The sequence below is a fragment of the Rhinatrema bivittatum genome, chromosome 4 (genome assembly GCF_901001135.1).
Source record: "Rhinatrema bivittatum chromosome 4, aRhiBiv1.1, whole genome shotgun sequence".
Lineage (NCBI taxonomy): Eukaryota > Metazoa > Chordata > Amphibia > Gymnophiona > Rhinatrematidae > Rhinatrema > Rhinatrema bivittatum.
The window spans coordinates 248,598,433-248,623,515 of NC_042618.1; the positions used below are offsets into that span (position 1 = coordinate 248,598,433).

General features: G+C 44.0%; 1 protein-coding gene across 2 annotated transcripts in view; it reads right to left on the minus strand.

Moving 5' to 3' along the window:
- Positions 1–25,083, minus strand: part of IPO8 (importin 8) — a 285,959-nt gene that overhangs the window by 24,008 nt on the left and 236,868 nt on the right. For both annotated transcript variants that reach the window (XR_003856437.1, XM_029600000.1), the window contains exons 19-21: positions 19,511–19,608; positions 15,086–15,181; positions 10,886–11,106 (exon numbers count right to left, since the gene is read on the minus strand). Coding sequence is in view for 1 of the 2 variants with exons in the window: in XM_029600000.1 (XP_029455860.1) it covers positions 10,886–11,106; positions 15,086–15,181; positions 19,511–19,608 (415 nt within the window). In the remaining variant the exon portion in view is untranslated. The remainder of the gene's footprint in view (positions 1–10,885; positions 11,107–15,085; positions 15,182–19,510; positions 19,609–25,083) is intronic.

Genomic DNA, 25,083 nt, shown 5'->3' on the forward strand with positions numbered 1-25,083 from the left:
GCTTTGAAACCTGACTCCGTCTCCATCTGCTAGCAGGGGAGCACATAACCCATTGGTCCTGAGTCCATCTGGCTACATGCTAGGAAAGTGCGCGCGCCGGGAACCACATGCAGACGGACATGCGCGGATTTTGAAATCAACCCCATTGTTATCACACTTTAACAGGGCCAACACAGAGTCTGCTTTGTAGCAATAACTGTTTACAGCACAGACCTATGAGAGCTGAAATCCTCTCCCGTTAATACAGAACTTTCTAATAAGTATGCAAAGGACCAATAAGACCATCTAAACATGAATCATTTTAAGTAGAAATATCTCTGGGATCGATACTTCTGCTTCAAGTTTAGCTTAACTGAAGTTATGAAATGACTGAGAATTTCACAGAGAAACCACTTCATGCACTGTCATTGCATCAGAGGACCAAAAATAGGCTCAAGCACAGTAACATGAAAGTGCAGATCCTCATCATGCAAACACCAGCTGAAACAATTAAAACAGTACAACAGATGAAGACCCAGTTTTTTTTTTTAAAAAAGCATTTCAACTATATCAATTAAAGTCAATAATACTGACATTTTTCTCAATAGTGTATAGTGGAAAAGCATAGCATGACAAAGAAATCCAGAAACAGTAGCTATTAAAGATCACAAATCCATAAAACCATCCCAGTCTCTGGCCTCAGTTCTGCTTTCCCATTTCCAAAGATCCTGTGCTTTTTCTGCATTTTCTTAAATTTATACCCTCAAAAAAAGAAAACTATATTTAAATGTAAAGTTATTTTTGCCATACTCTAGAAGGTATGCTCACTTCTGCAGTACATCCTTGATAGGTTCTGCAATGATATAGAATACCATGAAGTCGATCCAATAAATCTCAGTTATTTTTTCATTTCAGAGTGTACAACAGTATATTATAGCACCATTTGCCTTAGAGAACATTTCAACTTTGCTTACTCAAGGCTACTAAAAAGGTAAGCCTTTTATAATCCCTTACTGGTGTTTCATGTCTTACATGCAATACACAGTTCAGAGATAATGCCAGTGGTGCAGATAGTTATTTGTGGGACAAGGGATTAATACTGCAAATTAAATACAGAGGGATGACTGCCACATCTGACAACAGCTGGCACCCAAGCAACCATTATAAAACAGCTGGTGCTCAAGCAGCCAGAAAGCTGCCTTCAGAACATGCGCTGACTTGTTATTGTCACCATCCATTCATAGTGCAGCCAGGTGCTCAGAAAATAAATACAGCCCCGAATGCTTGATTGTTCTTCCAGTAACTGCACGCAATTCTTTTCAGCTTAAGTGCTTGTACTCATTTAAAGGCCCATTCTTAAAGCCAGTTACCTAGATAAATTTGGTTTGGTGGCTGAAATTTGGCCACTTCAGCCTGGATAAAATTAAGTCCAGTCTTTCACATCACGCTTAAGAAATTGAGAACCAACCATCCCGGGTCAGACCAAAGGTCCATCAAGCACAGCATCCCGTTTCCAACAGTGGCCAATCCAGGTCACAAGTACCAGGCAGGATCCCAAATAGTAGATAGTCCATATTGCTTATGCCCAGGGATAAGCAGTGGTTTTCCTCAAGTCTACCTGGTTAACCATGGTTTATGGACTTTTCCTCTATGATCTTCAAACCTTTTTTTAAACCCAGTTACGTTAAAAGCCTTTAACATATTCCTCGGCAATGAATTCCAGAGCTTAGCTATGCACTGAGTTAAAAAATATTTTCTCCAATTTGTTTTAAATGTGCTGCTTAGTAACTTCATGGAGTATCCCCTAGTTTTTTGTTTTTTTTTTTTAAAGAGCAAACAACTGATTTGCATTTATCCCTAAGCTGTCTCTTCTCCAAGAGCCTCTGTCTCTTTAGCTTTTGCTTATGGGGAACTATTCCATTCCCTTTATCATTTTAATAGCCCTGTTGGAACCTTTTCCAGTTCCACTATATCTTTTTTGCGTGAGCTGCGGTCACACTATGGAGTGGATACAAAGGTATTATGATATTCTCTGTTTTATTCTTCATTCCTTTCCTAATAATTCCTAACTGCATTTTTGACCACCACGACACACTGAGCTAAGGATTTCAATGTATTGTCCACGATGACACCTGGATCCCTTTCCTGGGTGATGACACCTGGATCCCTTTCCTGGGTGGTGATTCCTAGTATGGAACCTAACATCATTTAACTATAGTTTGGATATCTTTTCCATATGTGCATCATTTTGCACTTGTCCACATTACATTTCATCTGCCATGTGGATGCCCAGTTGCCCAATCTCCTAGTCTCATAAGGTCTTCCTGCAATTTCTTATAATCTGCTTGTGATTTAAAAATTTGGAATAACTTTGTCTGCAAATTTGATCACCTCACTTGTTCCCTTTTACAGATCATTTATAAATATATTAAAAGCATTGGTTCCAGTCAGATCCCTGGGGCACTCCATTATTTATCTTACTCCACTGAGAAAACTATTTAGCACTACTCTGTTTCCTGTCTTTTAATCATGATAGGCCATTGCCTGTATATGATCTGGCAATGGCCCAACACCCTCCTCTGAAATACTGAAGCAAAGAACTCATTTAGTCTTTCCACTATATCTTATCTTCCCAATGTGCCCTTTTCATCCCTCCATCGTTTAACAGGTCAATTGACTCCCTTCGCAAGCTTCCTGGTTTTATCATGTGTTCTGTCCCCAGCAGTGGGTACATGTTTGTATCTGTATATACATTGCAGTTTAACTGTGATAGTGCAGTCCTTCCTTCTGAGGATTCTTAATATTGAGGAGCTTTGCCCTTAAGAGAAGCTCCCTCCCTCCTTTACTTTCTCTCACTATCGGAAGAGCTTGAATGCCCCTCAGTCTAACTTGAGTCTTCCTAAGTGCACTATTGGCTCAAGGGACTGCCCTTCATGCTCCCTCTGTGTTACATGGGTCCTAGGCTCGCTGCCATTGGACCTTGCCCCCTGTCCCCAGCTTGTGGAGGTGTTTTCTGTAACAGCGCTCTAGGAGAGTTTCAGTCTTGCCCATGCGGGCTTCAAAGCCAGCAGCACTTTGTAAAGCCCTGTGAAACGATTGACTTTTTTTACATTCTTCTTATCGCTTTATTCTAAAGATTAAACCAGCCTCAGAACCCTCTCACCCTGCAACCCAGAAACTCCATTCTCCCCTCTCCTACTTATCTCCAGCTACAAAGATCTTTGCCTGGGGCTACATGTTTGAGATACAACAATTGTAAGTAGAATCTACTTGTACAATAAATAATTTCAAACTTAAAGGATCTTTGTCTTGAGGACTGATTGGGAAGAAAAATTAGCTGTCTGGATGAGAAACACATGTTTTTATTGAGCCAAAACATCATGAGTTTTGCTTCTATGACAAGCTTCTTTTCAAATTTTCTTTTTGTTTGCCTTATCAAGGTTTTGAATCTAACTTGCCAGTGTTTATGCTTTATCCTATATTCTTCATTTGGAGCTTTTTTCCATTTTATGAAAGTAGCTATTTTGGCTATAGTAGCCTCTTTCACTTTACTTTTTAATCATCCTGGCAGTCATTTCCTTGCACTCTTTTTTAATGTGTGGAATACATCTGATTTGGGCTTCCAAAAGAGTATTTTTAAACATTGTCCATATCTGATGGACATGCTTAACCTTTGCAACTGCATCTTTTAGTTTTTTTCCATTTTCCTCATATTATCAAAAGTCTCCCTTTTCAAAGTTAAATGCTAGAGCAGTAGTTTTCCTTAATATCTTCCCTGCAGTTATTCATTTGATTGTGCTGTGACCACTGATCTCAAGTATCCCTCAATGCCAAATCCTACATTCCACTAAAAATTAGGTCTAAAATAGCTTCCTCTCTTCTCAGTTTCTGGATCAGCTGGTCCATGAAGCAGTCATTTACTTCATCTAGACACGTTATCTCCCTAGCATCAAGGAATGTTTGAAACAAATGCATAAAATGCAATGAGCTTGTTTCATTTGTGTAACCCTGAAATGAATGGAGGGTGCCCATGAATTTAAATGAAAATTTTCATCTCATTCATTCGTTTCCCATTCAAGTCTATGGCCCATTCAAATCAATGGCTATGCTGAGTAAACAGACAGGTAATAGGGTCTAACTGATAACTATAGCAACTAACTGTTGCTTCTGTGACCTCACAGCCTCTTAAGAGCTGAGGTGGGACATGCTGGCAAGGAGACCTGATGGAGAACAAATCAATCATGGTGAAGCAACTTTTTAACTAGCCTATAGCTGTCCTCTGGATCAAGTAAAGCTGAAGTCCTTCCATTGAAAGGTCTGAGTGTGTGCAAGAAACTAGTTGCTCTCCTGTATTTTGCAAAGAATGATCTTTTTTCAAGCCCTCAGACAAAAAAAACCCAACAAAAAACCCCAAAAAAACTTTAAAGAAGTTGGTACTGGTAAAGAGCTTCTTTCTGGTCTCCTCTGCTGCACTCATTGTGACAGAAACAGACACGAAGTTGCACTGCTTTCTATGTTCACTGGGAGCAGGGTAGGACTGGAGACTAAAACAGTGCCAGTCTGCAGAGAAAAAAAACACAGCATTGGCTCTGTTTCTAACAGTTGTTTGTGCACACGCAAAAGGATCAGCAGTGCATTACCTCCTTTTTCCTTCTGGTTATACCTCTCTATGCTGCCCAACAGCCTTCTGGCCTTAGCCACTGCCTTGTCACATTGCTTCATGAACTTCAAATCTTCAGACACTATCATTCCAAGGTCCATGCACATCAGTCTTTCAACCCCCATCTCATAAGGCTCCTTTGGATTACTGCACCCCAAATATATGACTAGTTCCATGTATCGAATCCTAGGTGCCAAACATTTGACCACTCAGTTTTCTTAGATCGCTTCTCAGTCTCTCTACTCCTTCAGGGGTGTCCACTCTGTTGCAGATCTTCATAGATTCGAAAATATTGCCCACAAAGATATTGAACAGAACAGGTCCTAGAACAGTCCCTTGAGGGACTCCATTTATCACTGTTATCTCTTCAGATCATGTTCTATTTACCACTACCCACTATTATCTGTAAGTCAAACAATTTGTATCCATTCCACCATCGTAGGACTCACTCCCAGGCCTCTTTGCTGAAACTTCTGTTTTCTGATCCCTAGTATAATACTGACTTCTGGAATCAAAAGAGTGGCAATAATTTTAAGATAGGTTCAGCTGAAAATTCTTCTAAAGATAACCAGCGGCTCTGTGAAAATTGCCATCACTATTTATTTGTCCACTGTCATACATACAGGCTCTACATACTGATTTGCTACTGAATTTGTGTATGTTAGACCTAAATAATCCCTTCTGTACACATGAGCCCAGCTGAAAATTATAACACTGGAAGTATAATAAAGGGCAATGGCTGGGATCTGTTAAGTTCCTACCCATACAGCAACGATTGCTGCCTAAAAACCAGAAAGGGATGGAGCAGTAAAACTAAAAAAGCAAACAGATAGGGAGGGTCATTTTCAAAGCCATTTCTACAGGTAAAACAGTGCTTTACCAATGGAAAGGAAAATTAGTGCTTACCTGAGAATTTTCGTTCCTGTAGTACCACGGATCAGTCCAGACACCTAGGTTTTGCCTCCCCTCCAGCAGATGGAGACAGAGAAGTTTTTTCAAAACAACCCTGCCATATATACTAAGGTGCCACCCATAGTCCCTCAGTCTTACGTCATGTCAAAGCAGAATGGAACAAAAACCAAACTCCATAACTATTATCCCAGGTATAATAAGGCTCAGACAAACCCCCAACAGGGAACAGAACTCACTGAACCAACAGAACAAGATATAATACAGTACCTAATATCCAGAAATAATACACACGCGGACTCTCCGTCACTTTTGTGTACACAGCCATGGGCAGGGTTCTGGACTGATCCGTGGTACTACAGGAACGAAAATTATCAGGTAAGCACTAATTTTTCTTTCCCTGTATGTACCCGGATCAGTCCAGACGCCTGGGATGTACCAGAGCCAACTTATCTAGGGTGGGAACCGGAGAGGCCCGCTCTGAGCACTCCTTCACCGAACCCCCCAGAATCAGACAATCGAACATCCAGCCTGTAATGCCGTGCAAAAGTGTGCAAAGATTTCCAAGTAGCCACCCCACAGATTTCTTGAGGTGAGACTTGGTGACATTCCACCCATTAAGAGGCTTGTGAACGAGTAGAATGAGCACGCAGTTCCACTGGGACTGTCTTACCATGCAGTAACCTATAGCTTCTTTCAGCCACCGAGCGATCGTAGCTTTTGAGGCCATACTGCCCCTTTTTGGACCGCTCCACAACACAAAGAGATGGTCAGAAACCTGGAAAGGATTTGTAAGCTCCAGATATCGTAGCAGAGCCCAGCGTACATCCAGTTTCCTTAAATCCTTCGCGACTGGATCAGCTCGGTCCACATCCGAGAACGAGGGAAGCTCGATCGACTGATTCAAGTGAAACGACACCACATTCGGAAGAAAGGAGGGAACCGTCCGTAAAGACAACCCTGAATCAATGTCGCCTGCTTTATAGGCTCAAAAGGCTGAGCACACGACGACTTGAGGACCAAGTTGAGGTTCCAGGAAGGACACAGGTGGCGAAGCGGAGGCAGTGTTTCGCTCCCCAAAGGAAACGAGCCACATCTGATTGCAACGCCAACGCTACCCCCTGGATCTTACCTCTAAGAACACCTAGTGCTGCAACCTTTACCCAGAGAGAATTACAGGAGAGACCCTTAGAGAGTCCGGCCTGCAGGAAACCTTAAATGTCTGACACTGACGCTTGCGTAGGATTTACTGCGTGATCCCTACACCAGACCTCAAAGACTTTCCAGACTCTGACATACGCTAGGGAAGTAGAGGGCTTGCGCGACTGCATCCATGTGGTCACCACCGCATCAGAATAACCTTTATCCTTTAAACAATGCCTCTCAAAAGCCATGCCGCTAGACAGAAGCGATCCGCCTCTTCCAAACAAACGGGGCCTTGATGGAGAAGCGTTGCGGACTCCCGAAATCGCAGAGGCTCTGCAGCGGCGAGATTGATCAGATCCGCAAACCACGGGCGTCTCGGCCACTCCGGAGCCACTAGGACTACCTCCGCCGGATGGAGTTCTATATGACGAATCACCTTGCCTATCAGAGGCCAGGGAGGGAAGACGTACAGCAATATGTTTCGTTGGCCAGGGAAGGACCAGGGCATCTATGCCCTTGGCGCCTGTCTCCCTGCTACGACTGTAGAAACACGGGGCCTTGGCATTCTTGAACGTGGCCATCAGATCCATACAAGGTGTGCCCCACGTGTCGCAGATGTGTTGAAAGGCCTCCTCGGACAACTCCCATTCCCCGGGATCGAGATGGTGACGACTGAGGAAGTCTGCCTGCATGTTGTCGACACTGGCAATGTGAGATGCCATGATGCTTACCAGGTGCTGTTCTGCCCATCAACTGCTGCGCCTCCAATGCCACCAGCTGACTCTTGGTTCCCCCTTGGCGATTGATATAGGCTACCGTGGTCGCATTGTCTGACAAGATCCGGACCAACTTCCCCTGCAGGAGTGGGAGGAAGGCTTGTAAGGCTAGGTTGATTGACCACTAAGCTTCCTCCCTGGACCACTGTCCCTCTACTGATTTCTCTAGACAAACTGCTCCCCAGCCAGAGAGACTGGCATCGGTGGTGAAAATTGTCCATTCAGGTATCACCAGGGGGACTCCACACTCCAGATGTGCCGAAACGAGCCACCAGTCGAGACTGACTCTCGTGGAGTCCGTAAGATGGAGTGGTAGGTGAAACTGTTCCGAAACAGGATTCCAGTGGGACAGCAATGCTGAATGTAAGGGACACATATGAGCAAAGACCCAGGGGTACCAACTCCAGGGTGGACATCATGGACCCTAAAACTTTCAAGTAGTCTTTCACCCTGGGTATTCACATGGATAAGAGGTCCCTCACCTGTCCCTGCAGCTTGAGTACGCGTTCTGTTGTGAGGAACACTCTCCCCCTGCTGCGTGTCGAACAGGGTTCCCAAAATGACCGCCTGGAGAGCCTCACCCTCTGAGAGGTCGGCATTGGCCTGGAGCTGCTGAGCCCAGTGAAGACCTGCACGCAGCGCAAAATTACTGCACGTCACTGCACGGACCCCCAGAGCTGACACCTCAAACACTTTCTTGAGCTGTAGCTCCAACTTTCTGTCCTGTAAGTCTTTGAGGGCCGTTGCCCCCCGTGACCGGGGTAGTGGACTTCTTTGTAATGGCCGACACCGCTGCATCCACCTTAGGGACTCGTAGCAGATCCAATGCGTCCTCCAGGAGAGGATATAGCTTGTCCATCACTTTACTCGCCTTCAGTCCCAAATTCGGTGTCCCATTCTCTGAACAGGAGATCTGTCGCCGAGAAATGGAAAGGGAAGGAAACCGTAGGACCCGGAAGGCCCAGCAAGACCAGATCCATATCTCCCAGCCGGGACTCCACCGGCGGAGCTACCAATCCTAGCACCTGCAGGAAGTGGAGACAACTCATCCCTCTTAAATAGATGAACCACCTTTGGATAGTTACCTTCCATTGCCTGAGATCCTCTGCTTGCATCTTGTTGTGGATCTGCATCACCCCTGGCCCCGCCCCCGGGGGCTTAGTCTGCAGATCTGGATCGTCCTGAGACGTGGAGTCAGTGTCTGTCCCCGGTGGCACGGACCGCAAGGGCCTCTTACCCTTAAGTGGGTCAGAGCCCCCCCTGGACCTATCTCGCTTCCGTGCCTGCGGCTGCAGCAAAGGCTTCTCAGCAGCCTTGTTTCTTCTGCCTTTTTTGCTCTAAAGGCCTTGTGCACAAGCAATACAAACTCGGAGGAGAAAGAGGAGTCTGACGAGGAATCAGCAACCCCCCTCAGGGCTATCCTCGTTTACAGGAGAGGCTGCACCCGCTTGGGTGCCGCCCCCCCCCCCCCCCCGGCTGGAATTTGCTGTAGGGAGAGTGAGGGGGGTAAAATCCCCTCCCCCTTCGCTGCCCACGTGGCTTCCCTAAAGGAGCCCAAAGTGGCTTCCGTTCCCGTGCTCAGCAGGAACTGGTCTGTTGACAGCACACCACTTGACCCTACACGCACCGCCGAACACGGAGCCAGACTCCGACCTTCCCAATGCGAACCGGAGGGTCCCTCACCGCCCTGCACACAATTAGAGCAGAGGCCTTCCTGCGCGCGACGAGCCGCATGTGCTGCATGAGGAGCCCCAAGGCATCGCAGCCCCGACTAAAAGCTAAATAACCGAAAAACAGCAAAAAGACAGTGAAGCAACTGGCCGCGCAGCCCAGCAGTAAACTCAGCAATTACAGTAAAGAAGTATCAACAACCTGCCAATCGCTGTCCCTGGTTCTGGAAACAGGTCCTGCTCCTGTGGGGGTGAGTGAGCCGGGCTCCCCGGTATCACCCCAACACTGCAGACAATCAAGTGCAGGGTCCTCGACCCTTAGCAGCGGCCTCGACCAGGGGGGATGGTCCCTTCAGGACCTAGCAACCCCCTAGGAGGTTCACAGAGACTTGCTTTCTGTCTAGATTTTTTTTTTTTTTTTTAAATCTTAAAGATACAGCCCCCAAAAATTGCCAATCTAAACCCTGACTTCAATCCTGCTCTACCAACTTTTTGCAATCAGGTAATCAGAAGAGACTGTGGGTTTTGCACCTCCGCCATCTGCTGGAGACAAAGACTGAGGGACTATGGGTGGCACCTTGGTATATATGGCAGGGTTGTTTTGAAAAAAAACTTCTCTGTCTCAGTCTGCTGGAGGGGAGGCAAAACCCAGGTGTCTGGACTGATCCCTGGGTACGTACAGGGAAATGGGCTTTTAGAAAATTGCTCTCCCTGTGAGCAGGCAAGAGTATGCCATAGTACCCTCCCCACACGTAACTTTGCCCGCAGTGAAAAGAGATGTTACCAGCAGAGGCTGGGGAGGGATTATACTTCCACACACACACTTTTCAATTTTTAAAAGTCTATGCGTATTTTTTTCTTGGAAAATCCCACTGCACAAATTAGCAGGCATAAATGCATGTGGATGGTTTTCCTTGAATAATTTTCAAAGTGAAAGTAGGTGTATGCTTTTACTTTGAAAATCAGTACAAAATCTGTCAGTGACAGGTTCTGCAGCAATGCGGGCAGGTACAAAATTACTCCTTTAATGTAATAACATTTTTTGTACAGCTACATATCTGCTTTAACATGCAGATCAGGGTTGGGAAGCCTCTAGTCCTCGAGGGACGCACACTGGTGCTCTTTTCAATTGGAAGCAATGTGCATGAAGATCTATCACGTCCATATTCATTAGAGATATCCTGAAAGCTTGACTGGTGTGCGGCCCTCAACGACTAGATATCCTCCATCCCTGTAGCAGATGATGGTCCAGACGTTTTGCCCGATACAGGAAAGATGCTGAACCATCAAATCTGATTGGTCAGTTTGGAGTTTTACAGTGAATGAAGTCAAGATGCATGATGTCACACATGCAGTTTCAATTGGTCCATTGGCATCTGGGATAAACAAAAATATTTTTCCCTTTATGTCCCCTTCTTTGAGCACACATTACACCTTTTTTTTCATTCTACTGTTATATATCCCCTGTACCCATTAATGTTATTGGCAGTAAAGAATATCTATACTGAAATCAAACTATCATCCATACTGCAGTAAATGTCAATCTAGATTCAAAAGGAAATGTAATCTCGATCAGTCTCTGTCAGACTTGGTTAGATTATTTCCATACATCCTGAACAGTTTTGTTTTTTTTAGGGGGGTGGGGGGTTGGGGTTAATCCCATGCTATAATAACATATCATAACCATAGACCTTCTATCAAGAAATCAAACATGGATAAGTCCTAAATAGAGAAGAGTTACTTGCCCAAGAAAGCAATCTGTGTCATTCATCCACTGATTTATGAACTGTGCTGTGATAGGCTCAGGGCTGTGTGGGAACCGAATGTTCTCCAAGGTGTGCATGAGCAGGTCAGGATTGTAGTAAAGGGCTGCTATAGCCACCTGCAGACACATGGTTCGGAGCTCACTTGTTTTCACCCCTCGGGTTAGTCTCTCCAGCACAGCTTCGACAAACAGTGGAATACACTGAAGATAAAAACGGAAAATCCAAGTTAGACAACAAAGATTGATCCAAAACCAAAAATAAAAAGTAAGACCATTTTGAAATTGATTATTATATATTAAGTTTCAAGAAAGTATATATTTGATTAGCATCCTGCCTGTTTATACAGATCCCAATGAATGATGCATTGCCTTATGCATGGATAGATTTGAGGCTACAGGACAGCAAGGCAAAGTTGAGCCTTGCCCCTCAGCTAAATATTCAAAGGAAATTCTAAAAGAAATCTCAAATGAAGTCTCCAGAAACCTATCCACTGGTTTAAGGTTCAAAAATAGAAATAAAAAAAATTTGTTTCCATTCAATATCAGTCTAAAAAATAACAACAAAATAAGGGAGACTTGTTCTGCCCTTCGGCACAGCCAGGGCCAAATTTACCTCAGGTACACTTAAGCACAGGGGCAGGGAAGGGGATGCCTCTTCACAGGTGCACCATGGTGAAAAGGTGCCTCCTCATTTCTCCTCTGTCTAAGCAGAACAGCTTTCCTCCCAAGCATCACTTCGCCTGAGTGGCAGTGTCCCATCAAACCTGTTTCCTTAAAAAGGCACAGGGATAGGCCAGTGGCCATTCTGTTTTAAAGTGCTCTGAATGCCACTAGTCCACAACCCCCCCCCCCCCCCCCGTACCATTAAGCAGGTGGATCTTATAGGACAACGTCACTCCGCTGAGCGGTGCAGGGAGAGAAGGCAGTCTGGATGCAGTCTTCTCCCCGTTCATTGTGATATAGTGAAATTGAAAGGTGACAAAGATCAATGGGTGGAGAAAGATGAAGAAATGGCAGAAATATTAAACAAATACTTCAGTTTGGTGCTAAATAAAGACGACCCTGGACAAGGACAGTCGCTGATTGACAAGACCAAGGATGAGGGTGAAGTAGATGAAATTCCGTTTACAGAAGAGAATGTATGCGAAGAGTTAGGAAAACTGAAAGTGGACAAAGGCCAAGGGACCAGATGAGGTACATCCCAGGATACTCATGGTGCTCAGAGATGTGCTGGCAGGTCTGCTGAAAGACCAGTTCAATAAATCCCTGGAAACAGGAGTGGTGCCACAAGATTGGAGAAGAGCGGTGGTGGTCCCGCTTCACAAAAGTGGGAGCAAAGAGGAGGCTGGAAACTACAGACCAGTTAGCCTCACATCAGTGGTGGGAAAATGAATGGAGACTCTGCTGAAGGAAAGAATAGTGAACTATCTACAATCTGGTGGGTTGCTTCACCTGAGGCAGCATGGATTCATCAGGGGAAGGACTTGTCAGACAAATCTGATTGATTTTTTTGACTGGGTGACTAGAGAATTGGATCAGGGAAGAGTGCTCAATGTGATTTACTTGGATTTCAGTAATGTTTTTGGTATGGTCCCTCATAGGAGACTTGTAAACAAAATGAGAAGCTTGGGAGTGGGAGCCAAGATAGTGGAGTACCACAAGGATGGGTTTTGGGACCGGTTCTGTTCAATATCTTTGTGAGCGACATTGTGGAAGAGATAGAAGGTAACAGTTGTACATTTGCTGATGATACTAAGATCTGCAACAGAGAGGAGTAGAGAAAATGAAAAGTGATTTAAGAAAGAAGCTATTTTAGACAAAAGATCTTCATTCAAAAATTGGAAGAAGGATCTAACAGAAGAAAATAGGATAATGCATAAGCGTTGGCAAGTTAAATGTAAGACATTGATAAGACAGGCTAAGAGAGAATTTGAAAAGAAGTTGGCTGTAGAGGCAAAAACTCACAGTAAAAACATTTTAAAATATATCCGAAGCAAAAAGCCTGTGAGGGAGTCAGCTGGACCGTTAGATGATTGAGGAGTTAAAGGGGCAATTAGAGAAGATAAGACCATCGCGGAAAGATTAAATTATTTTTTTGCTTCAATGTTTGCTGAAGAGAATTTTGGGAAGATACCCGTATCAGAGAGGGTTTTCATGGGTAATGATTCAGATAGACTGAACCAAATCACGGTGAACCTAGAAGATGTGGTAGGCCTGATTGACAAACTGAAGAGTAATAAATCACCTGGACCGGATGGTATACACCCCAGGGTTCTGAAGGAACTCAAATGAAATTTCAGACCTATTAGTAAAAATTTGTAACCTATCATTAAAATCATCCATTGTACCTGAAGACTGGAGGGTGGCTAATGTAACCCCAATATTTAAAAAGGGCTCCAGGGGTGATCCGGGAAACTACAAACCAGTTAGCCTGACTTCAGTGCCAGGAAAAATAATGGAAAGTGTTCTAAATATCAAAATCACAGAACATATAGAATATATATGGTTTAATGGAACAAAGTCAGCATGGCTTTACCCAAGGCAAGTCTTGCCTCACAAATCTGCTTCACTTTTTTTGAAGGCGTTAATAAACATGCAGATAAAAGTGAACCGATAGATGTAGTTTATTTGGATTTTGAGAAAGTGTTTGACAAAGTTCCTCATGAGAGGCTTCTAGGAAAAGTAAAAAGTCATGGGATAGGTGGTGATGTCCTTTTGTGGATTACAAACTGGCTAAAAGACAGGAAACAGATAATAGGATTAAATGGACAATTTTCTCAGTGGAAGGGAGTGGGCAGTGGAGTGCCTCAGGAATCTGTATTGGGACCCGTACTTTTCAATATATTTATAAATGATCTGGAAAGAAATATGACAAGTGAGGTAATCAAATTTGCAGATGATACAAAATTGTTCAGAGTAGTTAAATCACAAGCAGATTGTGATAAATTGCAGGAAGACCTTCTGAGACTGGAAAATTGGGCATCCAAATTGCAGATGAAATTTAATGTGGATAAGTGCAAGGTGATGCATATAGGGAAAAATAACCCATACTATAGTTACACAATGTTAGGTTCCATATTAGGAGCTACCACCCAAGAAAGAGATCTAGGCGTCATAGTGGATAACATATTGAAATCATCGGTTCAGTGTGCTGCGGCAGTCAAAAAAGCAAACAGAATATTGGGAATTATTAGAAAGGGAATGGTGAATAAAACGGAAAATATCATAATGCCTCTGTATAGCTCCATGGTGAGAAAGCACCTTGAATACTGTGTACAATTCTGGTCACCGCATCTCATAAAAGATATAGTTGCGATGGAGAAGGTACAGAGAAGGGCAACCAAAATGATAAAGGGAATGGAACAGCTCCCCTATGAGGAAAGAGTAAAGAGGTTAGGACTGAGGGGGGATATGATAGAAGTGTTTAAAATCATGAGAGGTCTAGAACAGGTTAATGTGAATCAATTATTTACTCTTTCGGATAATAGAAAGACTAGGGGGCACTCCATGAAGTTAGCATGTGGCACATTTAAAACTAGTCGGAGAAAGATCTTTTTTAGTCAACGCACAATTAAACTCTGGAATTTGTTGCCAGAGGATGTGGTTACTGCAGTTAGTGTAGCTGTGTTTAAAAAAGGATTGGATGTTCTTCGAGGAGAAGTCCATTACCTGCTACCGGTATTAATTAGGTTGACTTAGAAAATAGCCACTGCTATTACTAGCAACAGTAGCATGGAATAGACTTAGCTTTTGGGTACTTGCCAGGTCCTTATGGCCTGGATTGGCCACTGTTGGAAACAGGATGCTGGGCTTGATGGACCCTTGGTCTGACCAGGTATGGCATGTTCTTAGGGACAAGGGAGCTTTCAGAAACTGCAGCATGTAACATTATTTGTGGACTTTAGCCCTCATCTGTCTCCACTGTGGGTGAATGGGTACTTCGATTTACACATTTAGCACTTATGGACTATCTCCCTGCCCTCAGATCTCAGCTACATTAACCTGAACGTCTGCAATCCCAAAATATAGTACAGATAACATTGTCAACATTTCTAGGATATTACCAAGAAATATCAGCGAAACCATTACATTGACCTATTCTAATGAGGGTGGGTGTCTGCAATATTTAGTCACTTGCTCTCTAGTTTTTATCCAAAAATTGCTTCCTATGGCAGGGTACCTGATCAATTCCTCTTCCTTTGCACTGAAGGATGACGACCTCTAGGAGTTTGGCAGCATGACACTCTGCATCTTCTCCTCCATCCCCAGTTAACACCTATTAAAAAAAAAAAAGTTACATAAAGACTCAGCTCTGAGTGCACCAGTACTGTACAGATTCACAAAAAGTATTCTGCCTATCTTTCCTGTAAGAACTTTCTCCACTGGTCTCAACCTGAAAAGCAGTTCTAACTCTTTATTATTTAACAAACCAAATTGAATGCAGGGTATCACATCAAATCCACGTTTGCAGGCACAGGGCAGAACTTCAAGGCTTCCATCAATAGAACTACCAAAGACTGTTTCTACAAACTCCAAGTGCTAAAAAGGATAAGGCCTCTCTTCCATGCTCAAGATTTCAGAACGATCCTCCAAGCAATTATTTTCTCAAAGTTAGATTACTGTAACTCTCTCTTACTAGGTCTCCCTTCATCCTACACCAAACCGCTTCAGATGGTACAAAACGCAGCAGCCCGTTTACTGACAAACACCAGGAAAAAAGACCACATTTCTCCAATCCTAAAAGATCTTCATTGGTTAACAATACACTTCAGAATCGTCTACAAATCTATCTCTGTTATATACTAAACCATCCATCAACTCACCACACTTGACCTGCAAATCCCTTTCCAGATATACAACTCTTCAAGACCTACCAGAGACGCATACAGAAGATCTCTCCAAGTACCTCCCGCCAAAACTACCAGACATGTAACCTTAAGAGATCGAGCCCTTTCTACAGCTGGTCCACTGTTATGGAACTCCATCCCACCCGATCTCAGACAGGAGCCCTGCCTCCCAACCTTCAGAAAAAGACTTAAGACTTGGCTGTTCAAGCAAGCCTTCCCAGACACAATCTAATGTCTTCACCTACTACATATTTAAAACAAGCAGCTTTTCTCCTCTCTGTACATAGTTTGTAGCCGTTACTAATCTCTTCCTTTATTTCCATCTTCTCCCAGTTCATTAGTCCCTGTTATTTGTAACTGCTTTTTCCTGCACGATAGTTCCAGTTTGATGTATTTATTGCACTCCTGTTTATATGTAAACCAGCATGATGTGATTTTCATGAATGCCAGTATATAAAAACCATAAATAAAATAAATAAAATAAAATAAAGTATGTCAGCAGCAGTATTTCAATGCTTAAAAATTAATTTACTGTATTGGACCATACTTTTATTGCAAAAATATAGCTCCTGCCCTGCCACCACATCATGGGGCGGGCAAAAGACACCAGCAACTGCTACCACTAGGATGAATTTCTCATACATCATATTTATAACATAGTACATAGCATAGTAATGACGGCAGAAAAGGAACAAATGGTCTATCCAGTCTGCCCAGCAAGCTTCTTATGGTAGTATCTGCTGCGCTATGCAGGCTATCCCCATGTTTTTCTAAAGGGTAGCAACTGCTACTCCATGCAGATATTCCCAAGCCTTACGATAACCCATAAAAATTTATTGCTAGCAACATTTTTACTGGGTGATGAGCCTTCTTGAAAATTCTGATAATGCTGACGTGTTGTGCTTATGAACTTGGCTTTAGAAGCAGTCCTGTGCTTTTTCACTTTATTACCCCAAACCGTAAAAGTCAGGTCCCATGTTGGTTGTCACCTGAATCCAATTCCTTTTCCATCCCTCCACCCCCCACCACCGTAAAAGTGGAGAGCGATGTTGTAGTTGCATCAAAAGCATCAAGGCTTATTGATTAAGGGATGCAATCGTTGTTCCATGCAGGCTACCCCCATGCTTATCAGTTCTCCAGACTGTAAAAGTTGTGGATCTCGTTGGTTGTTGTCTGAATCCAACTCCTCTTTTCTCCCTGCAGTTGAGGCAGAGAGCAATGTTGCAGTTGCATCAAAAGTATCAAGACTCATTGGGTAAGGATAGTAACCACTGCACCAGCAAGTTAACCCCATGTACTCTTTTCTTCATTTCCATCCTCTAGCCTTTAGGGATCCAAGGTGTTTATCCTATTCCACTTTGAATTTGTTTTAGTCTTCACCACCTCCTCCCTAAGGGCACTCCAGGCATCAACCACCCTCTTCGTGAAGAAATATTTCCTGGTGTTGGTTTGTCTCGTCCCCCCTAGAGTTTCATTTTGTGACTCCTAGTTCTACTGATTTCTTTCCAAATGAAAAGGTTTGAAATTCGTGCATCATTAAAACCTTTCAGTATCTGAAGGTCTGGATATCTCCCCTGCACCTTCTCTCTTCCAGTGCATAAATATTTAGATCTTTCAGCCTCTCCTTGTAAGTCATCAGATATTGTCATAAGAACATAAGAACATAAGAAAATGCCATACTGGGTCAGACCAAGGGTCCATCAAGCCCAGCATCCTGTTTCCAACAGTGGCCAATCCAGGCCATAAGAACCTGGCAAGTACCCAAAAACTAAGTCTATTCCATGTAACCATTGCTACTGGCAGTGGCTATTCTCTAAGTGAACTTAATAGCAGGTAATGGACTTCTCCTCCAAGAACTTATCCAATCCTTTTTTAAACACAGCTATTGTGCTCACCCTTTTTTAAACACACCATTGTGCTCACCCTTCTCTAGACCGCCTCCATCCTAAATTTATCCTTTTTGAGATATGGGCTCCAGAAATGAGCACAATACTCCAGGTGAGGCCTCACCAAGGACATGTACAAGGGCATTATCACCTTTTTCTTACTGGTTATTCCTCTCTATATGAAGCCCAGCATTCTTCTGGCTTTTGCTATCGTCTTGTTACTTTGTTTCACTGCCTTCAGATCACCAGACACTATCACCCCGAGATCTCTCTCTTTACCTGCTATCCCTGCCAAATGTCGCTCACAAAGATTTTGAAGAGTCGGTTCCAAAACCAATCCTTGTGGCACTCCACTTAACATTGTTTTCTCTTCAGAGTAGTTTCCATTTACCACTATCTGCTGTCTCCTGTAACCTACTCCACTACCTTAGTGCCAACTCCCAAGCTCCTCATTTTATTCACAAGCCTCTTTTATGGGACTATATAAAAAACTTTGCTGAAATCCAGATACATCACATCGAGCCCTCTTCCTTGATCCAATTTTCTAGTCACCCAATCAAAAAAATCAATCAGTTTTGTCTGACAGGAGTTTCCCCTGGTGAATCCATGCTGCCTTGCATCCAGCAACTTACTGGATTGTAGACAGTTCAGTATTTTTTCTTTCAGCAGAGTCTCCTTTAATTTTCCCACCAGCCAATAGTTTCCAGCCTCCTCTCTGCTACCACTCTTGTGAAGTGGGACCACAACCACTCTTCTCTAATTTTGCGGCACCACTCCCGTTTTACAGGGATCTATTGAACAGGTCTTTCAGCGGACGCCCAACATCTCTGAGCTCCCGTTGTAACCTGGGATGTACAAGCCCCATGGCCTTGTCCACTTTCAGTTTTCCTAGCTCTTCCCATACATTCTCTTCTATAAAAAGAGTTGCATCTACCCCACTACTAAATACATTTTGTCAACCACCAATGGTCCTCCTCCAGGGTCTTCTTTAGTGAATATTGAAGTGAAGTATTTGTTTAATATTTCTGCCTTAGCAGACTATGTGGGCAATTTTTACAAAGGCACACAATGGCGAAATAGCCAGAAAGTTTCTCTTTGGAAATTCTCTAAAGATACACTGGTACATAAGCACCTCTGTACGTTGCCCTAGCCATTTTTACAGATGAGGCTAGGAAGGAGAAACAATGCATGTGCACTGAAAGTCAATATTAGTTCAGGGAGGGCAATTTTCAAAGCCATTTCTGTGTGCAAAAAAACCCAGTGCTTTACCTGTGGAAAACAGCTTTTATAAAACTGCCTGCCCAGTACATCTGGGTAGAAGCATGCACTTCTGGCCTTTGTGCACTTACTTTTACCCATGGTGACAAGATGCATTCCCAGGGGGTGGAGGTCGAGGAAGGTTTTGCACCTATGCGCTTACTTTTGCATTTTCCAAAGCATGCATGTCTGTTTCCACCAGAAAACTATCAGTCAATGCATGTGGATAGCTTTCCTGGGGCAATTCTCAAAAATGAAAGTGTGCATGACCTTTCGCTTTGGAAAATTAGTGCCAAGTCTGTGGGTGGGAAAAAAAAGTAGTACCCACCATTTTCCATCACTTTAAAAAATTATCCCTGCTGTTTTCTCACTCTAGTTTTGCCCCTAGAAGCGCCTATACTTAGAATGCTGACTTTATCCATCCTGTGCCGGAAAGTGACTGCCTAACTCTGTTATTAGGTACCTGTATCCCCTTTGAAAGGCCTCCTCTGTAAGACCAACAAAACCATGCTGCAGCTTAGGACTCAGCACATTTTACAGGCCAACAAAACTATGGCTTAAGAGAGTTGAGATGCCTACTCTAGCAAGACACTAAAAGTGTAAATGAAGCCTTACCTTTTTGCACAGCGTGTAAATTACTTCTAAGTGTTTGGGATTAGACAATAAAATGTCAGTGTCTACTGTGACATAATTGTGCAAAAGAGGCATCATATCTGGAAGAATAAGAGGAAAAAACAATTTGTATTAAATGCTTTAAAAATTATTTGAACCGAAAAGAAAAATAAATTTTGAAAAATCTTAATATCAAAACCAATAATCTCACTTGACCACAATAATAGTGGGAAAAACACACTTGGTAATATGTGAATGACCATCATATAGCACAGGGCTGGCACCATGTAAATGCTTCAAAAGCCCTTGAATGTGCTGTAATTCATAAGCATCGGTCATTTGAAACACAAGTTCATGTAATTGTCCGAGATGTCTCACAGAAGAATGCTTCTGTGAGACATCTCGGCCAATTGACACACTTGTGCTTAAGGAAACTGAGAAAATATTTCCCAGAATACCAAGCACTCAGATAAGGGCAGACTTTAATTACCTAAAATGAAGCTTAAAGAGATGGTTTAAGTTTTAAATGCTGCAAAAAAATTCTCAAAAAATGTCATGAACTCACATTTCAAATGACCAATGATTATAAATTACAGCACATTCAATCACTTTTGAAGCATTCACATGGTTCCAAACCTGTGCTATATGATGGTGATTCACATATTACATATTACTTACTAAGTGTGTTTTTCCCATTATCATCGTGGTAAAATGAAATTGTTGTTGGTTCTAAAAATTCCTTGTACATGAAACAAGCAGATCTTACAAAATTTGGTCCAATGATTTGCTGATCACAAATTTTTCTCAGGAGAATACTTGTTTGCACATTAGCTTTTCACTTAAGATAAAGGGAAGAACGTAATGAAAAGATATTCCACCAAGATTTAAACCAGTTAGGAAAATTTTTAAAGCAATTGCAAAATTTTAAATTTTAAAATATGGATATTTTATAGTCATAGAGCATCAATTTATTCCTATTTGAATACATAAATTATCTCCCTGGAACAAGTTTGCAACACAGTGTACAATTAAAAAATTCTCCTCTGGTTTAGTTCTCCGTTAACATTATTTTCCAAATGTTTAACCATAAATAAGTTTATCATCCTCATAATGGACTGACTGGGGAATGAGGCAAAATGACTTCCAGAGGCGAGGAGTAAAAGAGATGGACCTCTTCAAGTCAGAGATCTGCAAAGTGACAGCCCTTGTTAATAAATCAGAATTCAGCAACACTGTATGGCTGACGTGAAATGAGCTGGCAGCTCTTTATAGAACCTAATCCTCAGGTGGTGTTTTGGTGACCCCATAAACTCATCACATACTGTGTTTTGGTGATATCAGCAATCTGCTTAGTTCAACAAGACGACTGGATGGAGACAGTGTTGCACATCAAGACAGATTTGAATTGACAGATTGAGAGAAATGTTGGAGAACCTGATCCCAGCAGTCCCCTGTATAGACAACTAGTATTAGTCCATAGGTTTCTTGAGCATTAACATTCAGTGAGACATTCCAACTGTTAAAAATATTAAAATAAACCTAGCAGGTCATAGAAACATAGAAACATAGAAACATAGAAATGACGGCAGAAGAAGACCAAATGGCCCATCCAGTCTGCCCAGCAAGCTTCCCTCATTTCTTCTCTCATACTTATCTGTTTCTCTTAGCTCTTGGTTCTAATTCCCTTCCACCCCCGCCATTAATGTAGAGAGCGGTGATGGAGCTGCATCCAAGTGAAATATCTAGCTTGATTAGTTAGAGGTAGTAGGGGTAGTAACCGCCGCAATAAGCAAGCTACACCCATGCTTATTTGTTTTTACCCAGATTATGTTATACAGCCCTTATTGGTTGTTTATCTTCTCCCCTGCCGTTGAAGCAGGGAGCTATGCTGGATATGCGTGAGGTATCAGTTTTTTTCTTCTCCCCTGCCGTTGAAGCAGAGAGCTATGCTGGATATGCATCGAAAGTGAAGTATCAGGCACATTTGGTTTGGGGTAGTAGAAGGGTAAAATGCTATTCAATTGAAAGCAGAGTTGCTTACCTGTAACAGGTGTTCTCCGAGGACAGCAGGATGCTAGTCCTGACTCATTGGTGACATCATGAGATGGAGCCTCGATATGGAAAATTTATGTCAAAGTTTCAAGAACTTTGACTAGGCACACTGAGCATGCCCTATACTACGCATCTACATGGGATCCTTCTCCAGTCTTGTATCATAGAATTATAATTAAAATAAAAAATAGGAGAAACCCAACTCCATGGGGTGGCAGGTGGGTTTTGTGAGGACTAACATCCAGCTGTCCTCAGAGAACATCTGTTCCATGTAAGCAACTCTGCTTTCTCAAAGGACAAGAAGGATGGTAGTCCTCACACATGAGGGAATTCCTAGTAACAGGCTGCTTCCCAACACAAAAGGGGACCAATAGACTCCTAACCAGGTGCCATCGAGCACAACAACGGTTCTGTTGGTAACAGAGATGAGAGACGGGTTGAACCCAAACGGGCCCTAGGTGGGGAGAGATGGATTCTACACTTCAAACAGGTTCCGAGGGACAGACTGGCCGAACCCACTGACATGTTGGCCATACCTATCCAGACAATAGTGAGATGTGAATGTGTGGAGAAAACTCCATGTCGCAGCCTTGCAGATCTTCTCCATGGGAACTGCTTGCAAATGGGCCACTGAAGCTGCCATAGCTCTGAAAGAATGAGGCTTGACATGACCCCTAAGGTGCCATCCTGCCTGGGCATAACAGAAGGAGATGTAATCTGCTAGCCAATTGGATAGTGTCTGTTTGGCAATGGCAATGCCCAACCTATTCCAATCAAAAGCCTTCTACCCGTCCACTCCAGATAGAAGGCTAAGGCTCGCTTGCAGTCCAAACTGTGCAGTGCTCGTTCGCCTTGGGGAAAGTCTGTCACCACCTTAGGCAGGAACTTAGGGTGCGTATGTAAGACTACCCTGTCCTATAGGCTGTACGGAGATGGGAATACAGTCTACACCTTAGTGGTATGCGCCAATTGCACTGAGATGAACTCTAACGGAGTTGATCTTTAAGCCAGCCTCTGATAGGTGTAGAAGATAAACAAGCAGTTTTTGTGTGGGGAAGGAGAATGGATCTAGGGCCTTCAGCTCACACCACATGGAAAACCTCCTCCACTTCAGTCTATAGGAATTTCTGGTGGAAGGCTTTCTAGATGCCAGCAGGACCAGAGACATATCCTCTGAAAGATCAAGTGGCTGCAGGATTAACCTCTCAACATCCAGGCTGTGAATGACAGGGCCTGGAGGTTGGGATGCCACAGCCTGTCTTGATCTTGTGTGATGAGACCTGGGGAAGTCCCCAGACTGATCCCGCCACCGGATGGACAACTCCCGTAGGAATGGAAACCAGACCTGCCTCGGTCAACAAGAGGCTATGAGGATCATAGTTCCCCGTGAAGCTTCAAGAGAGTCTTCGCCACTAGGGGAATTGGAAGATATGCATAGAGATGATCCTTGCCCCAGTGAAGGGCAAAGGCACCCGAGGCTGGTTTGCCGTCTGACCTGTACAGGGAGCAGAACCAAGGTGCCTTCCTGTTGCAAGGGGACGTGAACAGACCTATGTCTGCGCTCCTCCAGAGGCAGAATATCCAAGTTGCTACCCCTTGGTTCAAGGACCACATGTGGGGTCTGAAGGCTTGACTCAACCTTTCCGCTATCACATTCTCAGTTCTGACTAGGTATATGGCCCTGAGCACCATCCCTTGGGACAGGGCCCACAATCCGATCTGGACAGCTTCCTGACACAGGAGGTACAATCTCATGCTTCCCTGCTGGTTGACATACCACATAGCTATCTGGTTGTCAGTCTGAATCAGGACAACTTTGTTAGGCAGCCAATCTCTGAGAGCCCATAGCGTGTATCTGATCTCCTGAAGCTCCCGGAAGTTGATTTGACAGAGCATTGAGTGGACCACAGATCCTGGATGCTGAGCCCATCTACATGAGCTCCCTACCTCAGGATAGACACATCTGCGGTTAGGACAATTTGGGTAGGGAGACCTCAAAACTAGATCCCCCATTCCAGATTTGAAAGTACTCACCACCAGGACAATGAGTCCTGGAGAGACGGGGTAACTCAGATGCAGTCCTGGAGGCTCTGAGTGGCTTGGCACCACTGCAATCTCAGGGTCCACTGGGCTCTGTGCATGTGTAAGGATGCCAAAGGTGTGACATGGACAGTTGCAGCCATATGTCCCAACAGCCTCAACATGTGCCAAGCTGACACCTGCTGGCTCTGTTGAATCTCTGCCGTGATGGCTGTCAAGGTGACAGCCCTCTGGCAAGGCAGGAAGGCCTTGGCCTATGCATGTCTAGTAGGGCTCCTATGAAGTCCAACTCATGTGATGGGCTGAGATGGAACTTTGGGTAGTTGAGAACAAACCCTAATGACTCCACAACCAAATGGTCAAGTGCATGGACCAGATGGCCCCTGCCCGAGATGCGCTCTGACCAGCCAATCATCTAGAAAAGGAAAAACATGCATTCCCAGGCTGCAGAGTTGCGCCACCATCACGGCCAGGCATTTTGTGAAGACCCGTGGGGTTGACGCCAGCCGAAATGCAACACCCGGTACTGGAAGTGCTGTTTTCCCACCACAAATCGGAGATACCTCTTGTGTATGGGGAAGATCTTGATGTGAGTGTATGCATCCTTTAGATCAAGGGAGCATAGCCAGTCCCCTTTTTGTAAAAGGGGGGGGGGGATCAAGGTGCCTAGGGAAACCACCTTGAACTTTTCTTTTTTTAGAAAATTGTTCAAGGCCCTTAGGTCTGGGATGGGACGGAGTCCTCCTGTTCTCTTTGGAATCAAGAAGTACCTGGAATAAAATCCATGTCCTCTTTGCACTAGTGGTACGGGTTCAACTGCCCTGGCCATTAAGAGAGAGGAGAGCTCCACTATGTGCTACTGGCCCCAAAATGGGCATAGAGGACAATTTTGTGGGACACCCAATAGATTCAATTATTACTCTTGACGGATGATGAAAAGAACCCATTGCTCCGAGGTCATACTGGGCCACTGGTCCGCAAAGAACCACAGCTGGCGGGTCCACCATCCTGGGTACAGGTGACAGACCTATGCTCACTATGACCCAATCAAAACCTCGTCCCTGGAGTTGACTGAGAAGTCAGCTGGGGCTTGGAGGGCTCTGTACTGCCTGGGACGGCCACAGGAGCCTTGATGTTATGGATGGGAGCGAGGGGGCAGAGGATAGTACTTCCTTTGGTGAAAAAAGGACTTCCTGGGCCCATCTCACTGGCCTCCTAGAAGAGGAGGACGGGTCCAGAGTACTGGCGAAGAACTGTTGGAGGGTTTCATGGTGGTCCCGAATTTGGACCTCAGCGTCTCTCACACTATCTACGAAGAGATTCTTCCCAGGACACGGAATGCCAGCAAGTCGTTCCTGTATCTCTGGTCAGAGATCCGAGGACCACAGCCATGCCATTCTGCGGGTGCTGATTCCCACTGCAGACACTCTTGATGCCGTCTCGAAAACACTGTAAGCTGCTCTGACTGAGTTTTTTGCACTCCA